Source organism: Zeus faber (genome assembly GCF_960531495.2).
Source record: "Zeus faber genome assembly, chromosome: 18".
Taxonomy (NCBI): Eukaryota; Metazoa; Chordata; class Actinopteri; order Zeiformes; family Zeidae; genus Zeus; species Zeus faber.
In genome coordinates, this window is record NC_137210.1 from 12,914,703 (window position 1) to 12,928,273 (window position 13,571).

General features: G+C 47.8%; 1 protein-coding gene across 1 annotated transcript in view; it reads right to left on the reverse strand.

Annotated features, from left to right (window-relative positions):
• LOC307244490 (phospholipid-transporting ATPase IH-like) overlaps positions 1–2,891 on the reverse strand; it is a 35,482-nt gene extending 32,591 nt beyond the window's left edge. The window contains exon 1 of the mRNA XM_080019677.1: positions 2,616–2,891. Coding sequence (XP_079875803.1) covers positions 2,616–2,654 — 39 coding nt within the window. The 5' untranslated portion in view covers positions 2,655–2,891. The remainder of the gene's footprint in view (positions 1–2,615) is intronic.
• Between the last annotated feature and the right edge of the window lie 10,680 nt (positions 2,892–13,571).

Here is a 13,571-nt window from a genome sequence, read left to right on the forward strand (position 1 = left end):
GCAATGTTTGTTTCGGAATAATATACTGTTATCACGAGCAGCTGTTGGAGAAGTCAGTGGTGCACTTTGAAGCTTAGAGCACACAATTAGAGGCATGTTTAAATGTGATTCCAGCACCCCCCACCCCCCAGCACCTGTCCCCCCACCCGCCCCTGCCCCCGCCCCCCGCGCCCTCATGACCTCATGTGGTTTTTCCTGGTGTCTCCTCCGAAAGGGCCAGTCTGAGGCATCACGTCATTTGCTTTTAGAATTACCAGGACACGAAAGGGCACACACAGGCACACACACACACGCACACGCACACGCACACGCGCACGCGCGCGCACACACACACACACACACACACACACGCACACACGCACACACGCACACACACACACACACCACGAAATGTACCTTCTCTCCTGGTCACGCACGCATGAACACTATGGGTGGGAATCATCAGGCCACTGGCGATATGAATCTATCAGGAAACAGGCGATAACGATTTTACAAACCATATATAAAACAAAGTCAAAGGGTTTTTTTCATGGCATGGTAATCGTGCCCTAATCCAGTGATTCTCAACCTGTTTTTCATATCCAGGGTCCTCAGTTTGAAGCGCACTAGGCCACGGCTTTTCCTATGATAAGGTTTCTGGGACCCCACCCAATGTAATAAGAGTTTTATTGTTAGATATAATTTAGTCCAACCTCCATACCTGTCTATATTATAGTTAAGGAGACGAGAGTGAAACATCATTATTTTACATTCTCTACTTGCTCGGAGGCCTTGTTTAACTATTAATCATTTTTCTGCGGACCCCCTAGAGCCTCTTGAAGGACCGCACGTTGAGAAGCACTGCCCTAATCATTTCCATAAGCACCCCACTGCGAGGCGTAAACAAGCAGTGATACTTTGTATGTACTGAGGTGAATGAAGAGGAAGTTTTGTAAAAAAAAAATAATAATTTTTGCAGCTCGAATGAGTTCCAAAAGACAATTACTAGATTTCACCCGAAAGGCTCTGCTTATTACACATTAAAAACCTATAGCACTTCATAGTATGTTGACCTGTAAGTTAATAACCAAAATTTTTTTATTTCCGTTTGTGATATCTGCTTCCTGAATAGCGCCACAGGGATTAATAAAGTTGTATTTCCTCCTGTCTTCTTGTGCCCTAATCAATGGCGACAACGTTTAGAAAAAAAGGGTTAAAGGAATACACAGTTAATACATGAATAGCAGCAATCCAACACACATCGCCAGGCTCCTCCACCGCTCCATCGACGGCACCACAAAGAACAGGGGGGCTGACTCCGGGGGGATGCGAGCGAGGGATGAACGGAGGGTTCAACGATCCGCCACCGCTCCTCCTCTCTCCGCCTCTCATGGCTTTGATTTCCCCTGACATTAGCCCCGTTGGAGCATCCGTCATGGCCCTCACACACAATCAGCCGCCACCTGCACACGGAGAACTCACGCATGTACCTGCACGCAAGCACTTGCTCGCCCCTCCAAGCTGCAGAACCACATAGATATACTTGTGTCGTGAACACATGTCCACGCGCACACGGAAAGGAGATTATTTAAAGAGCACCTGAGCCGGTTTTGCTTTGGTTAGGTCAAAAGGCAGAGAGGGGACGTGGTAAATGTGTTGTGTCCAAACTGATGACCGCGTCCGGTCCCACCGCAGCCAGACCCCTTGCTCCTTAGATGCCATTTCCTCTGCTGCAAATGCCCGGCAGACAGCTGCTTCATGTCCAGGCTAATAATCAGAGGTTGTTGATGTACAGAGGGCTTTCTAACAGTCAGACAAACCGGTAATTGGGCAAGATCATCAGCAATGTCTCCATGGGGGAGAGATAAGCCAGATCATTGATTAGAGATGCTGATTACGTCCCACTCACTCCTCCTAATCTCAGTATGTTCAATTGAATGTTTCTCCATGTCCTGTCCCGGCGGTCGAATGCTACCTTTCATACCGTCCGTTGCCAGTGTCACTCAAGTCTATGGCACAAAACGAGCCTCCGTCAGATTTCCTGGCGTGGTGTAGTGGAGGACAGTTGTACCTGCTGAAATGCATTGACTTATTTTAACTCTCTCTTTCTGTTGCGATCTTTGGGTTTCTTCTCACCCTTGTGTCCGCATGTGCAGCGTGTTTGATTCTGAACTGGATGCTTGTTGGATGAATTGATGGATGGGATACTTTATCATCGGGAGATGATAAAGCATCCCATCCATCAATCCATCCATCAAAGTAACAATCATAATATATCATTTTTTGTAAAGTATCCTTTCGTTGTCAAGAGAGGAAATTCACTAATACATTAAATATGTTAATATTATTATTATGATTGGGAAAGTCGAATTCTTTGCTATTCTACACATGCATTTGGACAGTGACATATTCCCCATTCAGTTGGGGATCAATGAATCCAAGCAAAACAGTCAATCATCTGTCAAACAGGTCAAATATCCACAATTAAAGTTGCACCGTTTTTAATCTGCCTTCTCAGGCTCTTCCACCAACGTGATAAAATAGCTTATTTAACAGATCCGTAGAATGCAATTCAACGAGCGGCGGAGTATAAACAAACACAGATGCAACCGAAACCGCGCCGATGGGGTCCTTACGTATCTCCTGATGAGGTTCCGTATCAGGCTGAAATCCATCCTCCCCGACGCTTGCAGACGGTCAGCTCTTCTCGGATCCTCGCGGTCGCTACCTGGCGTCGAGTTTTCCTCCGGCACCCATCGCTCAGCACCGCCGTGTCCCCATCTCAGCGTCGGTGCGGAGCAGCGGCTGTCCGGGTGCCCGTGTCATCGTGCGGCGGCGCGGTGCGCGCAGTGCCGGGCCAGTCCGGAGGCTACGACCCGGCCGACCGACACATCTCCGGCTGAATTTCTCCGCATGCAACTCGTCCCCCTGACTGTTGCCCTGTTTGTTTATTATTTATTATTATTATTATTATTATTATTATTATTATTATTATTATTCGTATTTGTCTAATTTCTATCTTCTCGCTTCTCTTCTCCGGAGACGGTGCTGCCGCCCGTACAGCGGAGCAGCGCGATGTGGTGGCGCGGGGCTCGCGAATGACTCGTTCGCTGGGAACGCATGAATTTTTTTTTAAACGACTCGGGCGTCGGGAGTCACTCCGGCAAAGGAGCGAGTCCTCGAACCACAACACCGAAAATAATGACAGGGAACTAAATGAATATCCGAGGCAAAACTAAGCCCAGCGCGTTTGGCACCATTCACATAAAAGGCGATTGATTTTACACTTTCGCATTTCCGCCAAAACATGTATATTTTTTTGTCAGAAGTCAGTTATGTTTGCGATTCACACGTTGCAGTTTCTCTGCCGACATTTTTTTTTTTTTTTTTTGTTAATCTTGTTTTTCTTTACAGAACTCAAGGAAGAGCTGGACGCCTCCTCTGTCCCTCCCCGTCGTTCGCCGCAAGTCCTCCCTCGAATGAACGACGCGTCGGCAAAACCGAACGACTCTTTCGCCGAGTGACCCGTCGAGACTCGAATCTCAAGGCCGAGTCGCGCCACGCGAAGCTCCGCGTTTTACGTCAGGCGACGACGCTGCGCATGCGCAGCTGTGTGTCCTCGTCCCTGTGGGAATACGTCTGAACCGCTGCACTATAAAAAGAAAGGGAAACGTCCCCAACCCGCCGATGGATCAGTCCCGCTGTGCTCTGCTGTGCTATATACACAATGCACCACGGCTGTTATCCAGTGCATGTAAAAAAGTACACACAATATGGAATTACTTAATTGCTCTTCCATATGCTTATGTCATAACATGTCCTCGTCCAGTGCAGACTGAGCAACGTCAACGTTTATTCTCCTGTGGAGGGGCACGCTCAGTCGCTCACGTGTTCCACGCACATGGGCCCCTGCCGGCGCAGGCTCTCAGACACACACACACACACACACGCACACACACACACACGCACACACACACACACACGCACGCACACACACACGCACGCACACACACACGCACACACACACACACACAGCCTTTTTTCAATGTTTAAAATTAGGAGCATTAAGAAGAAAAAAACACGCAGCCGAAGCATGAATCAATAAGTGGTCATGCCAAACGAGTAATCATAAATTAGATTATTTTATCTGAATGCCCCCCCCCCCGGAGAGTCTTGGATTATCTTTTTATGTTTCGTTTCGTGTGCCTGCTCCTTGGTTTCTACCCTTTGAGCTTTAACTTGATCCCATAATCAAACCGAGTGAAATGGTAAAATCAGCTGTTTTCTATGGGGGGGGGGGGGGGCGTAGGGGGCGTCTGGGCCCCAGACGTTTCATTTGAGGAGTTATGACTTTCAATTAGCAGAGACTCTATTAATAATGCATGGAGATTCAGCACTTACAGCCCTGACCTACTAATTCTGCCTGTCGTTGTTTACCTCCCTCAAGCCCCCAGAGCCATCCATCTTTAATGATCAGTCTCCCTCAATGGGCAGACCGCAAGCTGCTTTTTGTACATGCAGCACATAACGTTTAACTGAAATGTATTGTCATGGTTTGTGTAATCTGTTATTACCATGTATTATTATCATTATTATTATTATTATTATTATTATTATTATTGTTGTTGTTGTTGTTTATTTGTTTACTATTTTTTTTAATTATCGTTGTTGTTGGTGTTGTTTCCTGAATCTTCCCCACCAGGATTAATTACTGTAAGTGTAATCTTATATTGCCCTGTCTTAGCTCGTCTTATCTTATGGGACGGCAGGGTAGAAAGAGAACCCCCTCAGATTGCGTTGCCTGCACGCGAGTGTACACTCTTTTGTTTCTGCATTGTATTCTGCTCATTTTCCACATCATCCCATCGGGTGGCTACTGCTTCAAGTCTGTTTGTGGGTGCCTGGGTGGGTGTTTGTGGGTGAACCGCTAACGGTTTGGGTTTGGGCCCTGACGTCGCCCCATTAAAAACGGCGGGTTTGAGTTCTCTGTTTTGTTGCTGTGGTTACCTCATATCTCAGAGATGGCTGGCCATCGGCGTTCCGGTTGACTCTCAAGGAAATAGGTCATTGCTCATTCCTGTGGGGAGGGGGCGGTCAAATGGGACAGCTGTTACTCCCGTGCCAGAGATCTATTGCTCGTTGATAATTGATAAACTGCTCCCCGCCTGCTAATTATACACGTATCCATCCATATTTGAGTATATATCCATCTTAATGTCAATTTTCAGCTACAGTGCAGCTTATAACTATAAGGACAGTGAGACGCTTTTTTTGACCCGGCCCTTCGCTGCAGCACTGCAGCACGTTGGGTTTTAAATCAAACTTTGACTCCGATGTTTAAGTGCTGACAGTAACTTTGGTAAAATCATCTCAATCAATGTCATCATGTGTTCTGATTGCCAATCCTTTCACTTTGATTACTAGACTCGTGTCAGCCGAGAACATTCCATTTCGGCCCCGCTCCGTCCTTTTGCAATTGGACTACATGTATGTAGTATTTTCTGGTCCCCAAAACTTGAGGGGCTCTGTATAGAAAAGGTTGTATCGACACAGTTCATTATGTATATAATGAAAATACCATCATGATAAATGTGACAGTCTTAATGATAACCTCTTAGTCATTGTTCATTGTTCCAATCTGTGCTGGTGACGGGCCAAAACAACGTCACCCCTGCGGACTTCTCCGTATGTGACTGCCAATGTGGCGGCGTTTATGATGTTGAATGAAAGGTCAGTCAACGTGGCGCAGGTATTAGGAGCGGGACACCTTGCCAAACTAATAACGCTGGTGTCTACTGCCATCTAGCGGCGTGATGCTGAAAGTACAAGAAGTGCCTCTTCAGCCGGTCCGCTCATGGGTCACTCACTCATGGTTGTGCCTACGTGTTTGTGCCTACATGAATCAGTGTAAATATAGTGCTCGGCAGTAGCTCCTGGTAATTCCTGCTATGAAACATCTCTATTTGAAAGACAGTTATGGAGGACAAGTGGCATATATTTCAAAGGGCAAAACAGCAAGGTAGGACTGAGGCATTGGTTCATCATAGATGCCGATAGACGCTCAGGAATGACGTGACAACTTGTTACCTGATTTCTTACCTGAATAAAAAGGTAACAATGTCTTCTGTTTATACAGCTGGTAGACAATTTGGTGTGGTTGATGAGTTTGGACGTAAGTGGGCGGCATATTGGCGTGGAGGTGCGCCCTACATGCATGTAAAGTCCTCAGTCAGTGATCGTATAGTTAGTTTAGTTTGACATTGTATGAGTAAGCATCATGCTCGCTAGGATACCCGATCCTCTCTGCACACTGACAATAGGTGTGTGTGTGTGTGTGTGTGTGTGTGTGTGTGTGTGTGTGTGTGTGCGTGTGTGCGTGTGTGTGTGTGTGTGTCTCTGGCGGTGGTGTGGTGCGTCACAGGCCTCATCTCTCTCCGTGCCCACTCCCGGTGCCAAGAGAGGGGCTTAAATCTGCGTCTGGAGATGTGGGGCTGTGGAGATCCCAGGGAGCGGATGCTTGGCACCGTGAAATACGATTTGGGGAGGACCGAAGCGGTGAAGCGAGAGGCAGGAGAGCCGGTGCCAAGTCCTCTCTGCAGATTAGGTGCCCCTCCTCACTCCTCAAACATATTCAGTTCACACACACACACACACACACACGTACACACACACCCACACACACGCACACACACACACATGCACACGCATGCACACGCACACACACGCACAGAGAGAAGGGGGGCAAGAGCGAGGGGGAAAAAAAGACACACAGAGTATAATAAGAACATCACTGTTGTTGGAGCGGTGACACGGTGCAGCCGGAAAGACGGTGACCTAAACACGTGTTCCTCGCGGCAACCGTCGCAAAACAACACGCTAATCCTGCCAGGCCCTTAGCAGGTGCCCTCTGCCTGCACACGCCTGCACACCAGATTGAGAGAGAGAGAGAGAGAGAGAGAGAGAGACAGAGAGAGAGAGAGAGTGTGAGAGAGAGAGGGTGTTTGAGTATGTATGCAAAGTCCATGACAGCATGTGTAAGTTTGTGCACGGTATTTGGCTGCAGACGTTCTTACGTGCTGCTTTTTTTGGACGGGACACAGGCGATTGGAGACCGTTAGGACGGAAGGATGGAGGAGTGGGGGAAATAGTTCTGCGGTGCCAGAGCAACAAATAATACCATGGCAACTCAACGCTTCGAGCACGGTGATGGAGGTGAAATACTTTTTTTTTTTTACCCTTCATGCCGCCCTAAATATCCTAATAAGTTCCATCTCTCTCTCTCTCTCTCTCTCTCCCTCTCCCCCTCTCCCCCTCTCTCTCTTTCTTTTGGCCGCACGTACATACGATACGCACGATACGCACACACAGTGGTGGCCGCAATCTAATCAGTCGCGTTGTCTTGGTATGCATGGATCCGATGGAAAGGTGGGAAACAAATAAATAAATAAATCAGCTGAAGATGAGCTCACATAATTGGAGGTGCAGGGATGTTTCTGTGTTCCAAAAAATCAAGATGAATCTCTCTCTCTCTCTCTCTCTCTCTCTCTCTCGCTCGACAGACGCTCCCAGAAATGCCTCTTCCCTCTCACACAGGCTCGGCTTCTGTGAGACTCGCGAGACCAGCGGATCCGAAAGCATCTGCTGCTCAGACGCACGGAACAGAGAAAGATAAACTCCACGGGAAGAGAGAATGTTCATGTTTTTTTGTGCTGTGATCGTTTTTTTGGGGGGACTCTGCCCCGTCTCGAAAAAACAGTTGGTTGGAGGGAAAACACTGGCGATGGGGAAAAAGAAAGAAACAGCAACAAAAAAATGAAACGTGTCAGGAAAGGGATTCAAAGCACCTACCTCTTTCTGTTTTTATTCTCTTTCCTCTCTCGTTCTTTTCATTGCCCTTTTTTTTCCTGCCCCTTCTCACTCTTTCAGCCTCCCTTCCAATTCTTCCCGTGCCCTCCACCCTCTCTTGACAGATTTATTTCTTTTCTCCCTCTCTTCCAGTATCCTGCAAAGCACTTGGGCAATTTTGCCATTACTCATATTATTGCTGGTGGCTGCAGACGGAGCCTTGGCTCCAGTGCTCAGGGGTAATTGGAAACTGCAGGTGTGAGAGGGCACATTAGCATACACGGCCCTGCACGGCACACTGCTCCAGCCCTAATGGCAGCATGAAAAATACATCTATCAAGCTAATGCCTGGGAGATGGATGTGTGCTATAGTTATGCCACTGGGATCAGGCGCAAATGTGCGATATCCTGTATTAATAGTGAAGAGTGTGCGCACCCTCTTAACACGGTTCGTGAGTTCGTAGTGTGTGTGCGTGTGCGTGCATGTGAGTGTGTGTCTGTGTGTTCAGGGACTGACTAAAATATGACATGAGTGAAAGAGAGAGAGAGAGAGAGAGAGAGAGAGAGAGAGAGAGAGAGAGAGAGAGAGAGGTGGTAGCAAAGAGCCGCAAACGCTGTTGACACCGTGCACCGGATGACAATGAAGCCCGGCGGCCCCCGCCTCAGACGACTGAAGGTAAAAAGCTCGGTATAAGTTTCAGTTCCTGAGCAACTTTCGACAGGATGCGGCCGCGGCGTCGCGACCGCACTGTATGCCGCGGATTTTACGGCGCGGGTGTCATTCGATACGAGGCGAGAGAAGAAGGGGCTGGTTGAGCCGGCAGATGGGAGATACGAGCGGATCGCCGCGCTCTTGGGATGTCACAGGAGGGGGCGTGCGTTCTCACCACAAGAGGGATTTGCCGAGACGTCTTCTTGAAAACGTTCTTTGAAGCTATTTATCCAGGCTTTAAGTTTTTACTTACCAGATAATTTTCCTCTGGGGGACACAGTATCTAATATCGAAATGAATATAAATAAAGGTACACACAATAACAAGGGCCTAACATTGAATTCTGCCATTTCTTTTTGGTTCTTAAATTATTAAATAAATAATTAAATAATTGGATGATTCAATAATTAAATAATAATTTATTTATATTATTTATTTATTTATTTATTTTTATCCAGAATTTGAAGGGGAAAACACATACCAGAATACTCTACACACCTTAGGTTCTACACATTCTAACTAAGCATGAAATCGCTCACTTTATGATCAAAGCACTGAACTGGTGACACTTCTCTCTGTTTTTCTGGTGTTTGTGTTTTTATAAGATGTGAAACAAGTAAAATTCATATTTGAACATTCCCTTCATATATCTTCAGAAGTATTGTGCTTGAGTACTTTTACCCCTGTTGTCCTGCGATGATGACACAGTTGCAGCGTTTATAGCTGCTAATACCCCGGCAGCTTTGACACCTGCCCCTCTGCTGCACCATATTCAATTGGTCAAACTTCATTGAGACTTTATTTGGACTCGGAAGAATACATGGGCCAAAGAGAGCAGGCACACAGAACCCGGCCCTCAGCTCTACAAGCACAGGGACCATGAGTTCCACTGGCACAAGGCTTCGCAGCGGTTGTTCACGCAGGGGCGGCCGATATCGCAGCCACTCCAGAACCACTGGGGGGGCCCCCGAGCCACGATCCAAAATGGGGCGGGCCGCCAAGGGCCCCCAACGCCGACTCAACCCCTACGGGAGGCCGTCTCGCCGAGGATAGGGACGTTTTGGCAAAGACAGGCGTGGTGCGGAAGTAGCTGGTGTTGGGAGATGAAGAGATGGAGCGAATGACAGGAGTGATGGTAGTTGAAGGGGGCACAAAATCAAGATGCAGTGCGCCGTGAAATATAAACAGAGACGGTACATCCCTGACCACTTGGGGCTGGTTTCTGGCTGGATCTTGTCACTCTGCAGAAGCACCCCTGCAAGATCACAGACAGGTTATGAAGTGGACGTCCGTACGACCTCCACCTCCCCATCTTCCCATCGCGTCTCGGACCTCGAGGCCTGAGCACGTTGACCCAAACAACATCAGAACATGGCTCAGCTCTGGTCCTGGAACATTCAACTCTCTCTTTCTCTCTCTCTCTCAACAGGAAGACCGATCATCGTTGAGGAGAACATTCCAGAGCTGGAGTGTCTGTACTAGTGCAGCAATTGTATCCAAAACCTGGATGACTCGCCCACCTTGGTCGTCGAGTTGCCCCACTTGAAGACCCACAACCTCCTCCAACAATGAGCTCAGGTCGGAGCCGGAACAGAACAAAATAAAGAGCCTGAAGTTGGTGGAGCTGTGGTTGGACAGGACAGCGCCTGAATGACCTCTTTTTTTATGGGGGAAAAGCCTCAAAACGACGTCAGCGCTGTGCGGCAGAGATTCCCTCAGCTCCTCGATTGGACGGATATGATCGCCCCTTCAGCAAGCGAGATGAGATACGATAAGATGACACAAGACAAATCGCTGAGGGGGACGACAGTGGTTCTCGTCGATGTTCCTCCTCGTGCTCCTCTCTGCCACTGTCTCCAGACTGTGCAGTTGAAGCCCACCGACCCCGCAGCCGGGCCTTCTTCTGCGGCTTGTTGAGCCTGTTGGCATCGCCGGCCTGGATTCCGACTTCACAGAACACGACGGCATGGCAGGCAGCAGCCTGCTCTGTCCTTTCCTGTAGAGGGCCTCAGTGTTATGTTAACAGGGGTTTGGGGCTTCCTATTTCTCTTCTCCATTCTTTTAGCCGTTTCAAAATGGACAGCAAATAAACAAAGAACAAGCAATTATGCCCACAACCAACATATTTATCACGTTTCATGTTTCAGCAATTTTTTTCATTGATTATGACATGATTATTATTATCACCCCCTTCGATTTTCAAGATCTTGGCGTTCAAGCTGTCATAGAGAATTTGAATGGTTGTGAAGATAGAAAACACATTGGGCGTCCACGACAGGGGCCTCCGATGAACTTACTTAAAGGGTAGGTTTGCTTTTATAACGCCGGTTCCCACCTGTTCATCCACATCCTCGCTGAACCTTTCGCTATGAAGTAACGTAGCACTCTGCAGCAGCGTCTCACTCTGCTTGAACGTGATTCAAAGGGACAGACGTATGAGCCTTAAAAAAACCATGGTAAATATCATTTAGAGAATGGGATGCTCACACCATAAGGTCAGACAGGGTGAGGTTTATTTTCGCTCGATCCGCGCTAGTGTAAGAGACTAGAAAGATTGTAATAAAAGTTAACTCTAATTTAAAATGTTTGAAAAATAAAGTTTCATGACTATAATGGGATTTGATGCATTATGAACCAGGTTATCGCCTCCGGTTAAAAAAAACCGTTGAGAAATGACTGTATTTAATGTAAAGAAATGTTCTTGGAAGTGGGACGTTGGGAAAAGCGTTCTCCACCACCGCAACCACATATTACGAACAACCCCTTGATTTAAATTTTATAGGGCAATGCATGAAAGAAAAGGTAGAAACGTAGAGTGGGAGCAAACAATTTCCTACATGGAGGCGAAATGACAATCCAATTTGGACCCCCCATGGGGTTAAGGGTGGGCCCCCTTAACCTGCTCACCCGAATCATGTGCCATTACCATATCCACACACACACACACATGCACGCACGCGCGCACGGTGGCAGGGCCCTTTCTTTGTTCCCGCTGTAGTTTTCCTTGTCTATGGAACTATGCTGAAACAGCTTGTTACAGTGTGACATCCATTGACTCCGGGCCCCCCGGCTGGGCACATCTCGCTGTGGTTAGGGCTTCAGAGGAGGGAACCAGCCATCACTCCACCGCCTCAGAACAGATCCCGCTTACCTCACAGGGCCAGGAAAAGAGGCTGCAGCCGCCTCTGGAAAATTGCTCCAAATTTAATGCAACTACACGTTACACAGGCATGTCAAGGGTTGGTCAGTGGGTGGATGGAAGGATTCATGGACAGACGGAAAGAATGAGTACGAGGCACAGAATAAAGCTTGTCATTTAATTAAAATATGACGGCTATTGTAGGTTTAACACAAGGTTAGTCTGCAATGTATTACGCTTGAAGCGGCCACTTGTTTCTTTTTCAGCAAGCTTTTAAATAGTGTTCATTAGTTTATTAGTTAAGTGGTTTTCCTCTTAATGGATTTGCTCGTGAGAGTCAAACAAAGGCATCATTCTCAATGCCTTCAAGACCTATATAATCACTCAAACGGTCAATCAATCAATCAGAAATCCTATTATCTATGATGAGGTCTGAGGGTCAGAGATTTGAGTTAATGTCTTAAACAAAGACTGTTAATGTGACTTAACTTCAGTTTATTGTATTATTTTATTGGAATTTGTTCTGTGTGTATGCATTAAGTTGCTTATCAACACCTGTTTAGTGTGTGTGTGTGTGTGTGTGTGTGTGTGTGTGTGTGTGTTTGTGTGTGTGTGTATCTATGTGCATGTATCTTAATTTGTAAATGTGTCTGTGTGTATTTGAACACGAGTGGCCTCAGCCTGCATGTTTGTATGTGTGTGTGTGTGTGTGTGTGTGTGTGTGTGTTTGCACATGTGTTTATTTGTATTTGTGTGTGTGTGCACTTGTGTCCTCCCAGCAGGGGGTCAGGACACTCCTGTGTTGACTGACTGCGAAGGATTCATATGGGATTAGGGGTGTCTCGGTTACCACGGCGAGATGATAATCACAGTGGCTGTCCTCTGATCTCCACCGGGATACGAGTGTCAATCAAGCAAGGGGGATTCTCAGAGATGAGAGGGGACTGCTGTGTGCGTGGGTAGATGAACGAGTGTGTCCATGTCAGTGTGTGTGTGTGTGTGTGTGTGTGCACATCTGTATGTTTGAGAAAGAGAGAGATAGAGAGGGAGAGAGAGAGAGAGAGAGAGAGAGTGAGAGAGTTTTTTTTCTCGGGTTGAACATGTAGGGTTGGGGCCATATGCTGCATGTGAACCTGGCACAGCGAGACAAAGGGGTGTGTCGGCAGATTGATAAATTTATGTTTTATGGAAATAAAATACGACCCACCCCACCCCACCCGCCCACACACACACACACACACACACACACACACACACACACACACACACACACACACACACACCCTTCGTACCTCCAGATGGTCCCTGTGAGAGGGCGAGAGGGTGATTATCTGGCCCATCTGAGCCAGGGGAACCTGAGACTGTTGATGTTGGGGTGGGCAGTGTGGTGCCACGCCAAGCCTCCTGTCCCCAGGAGCCTGAAAACGATCCCCACTTACCTGCCCCCTGTCTCCGAACCCCCCCACCGCCACCGCCACCGCCACCCCCACCCCCACCCCCACCTCAACTCGCCCTACAGCACCCCAACCCCTGCCCCACCACCGGTTAGACTTACTGCCCCACCTGCCCCTTCCACACCCCACCCCCACCCTCCTCTGTCCCGCCCTAGGATAGACTTTCCTCCACCTGACAGGGTTTGGCCTGGATTACTGGAATACCTGGACAGGTGAGTATACTGCGCAAGGTGTCAAGTGCAAATACAGGGTTCCTTTTATTTTTTATTTTTTATGTTTATGTGCGTACGTGCGTGTATGTGTGTGTGTGTGTATGTGTGTGTGTGTGTGTGTGTGTGTGTTTGTGTGTGTGAGTGTGTGTGTGTGTGCGTGCGCGTCTGTGCGTCTGCGATGCTTAGCAACCTAGCGGGAACAAAGCAGCGACCGGGCACAGTGCAGTGTT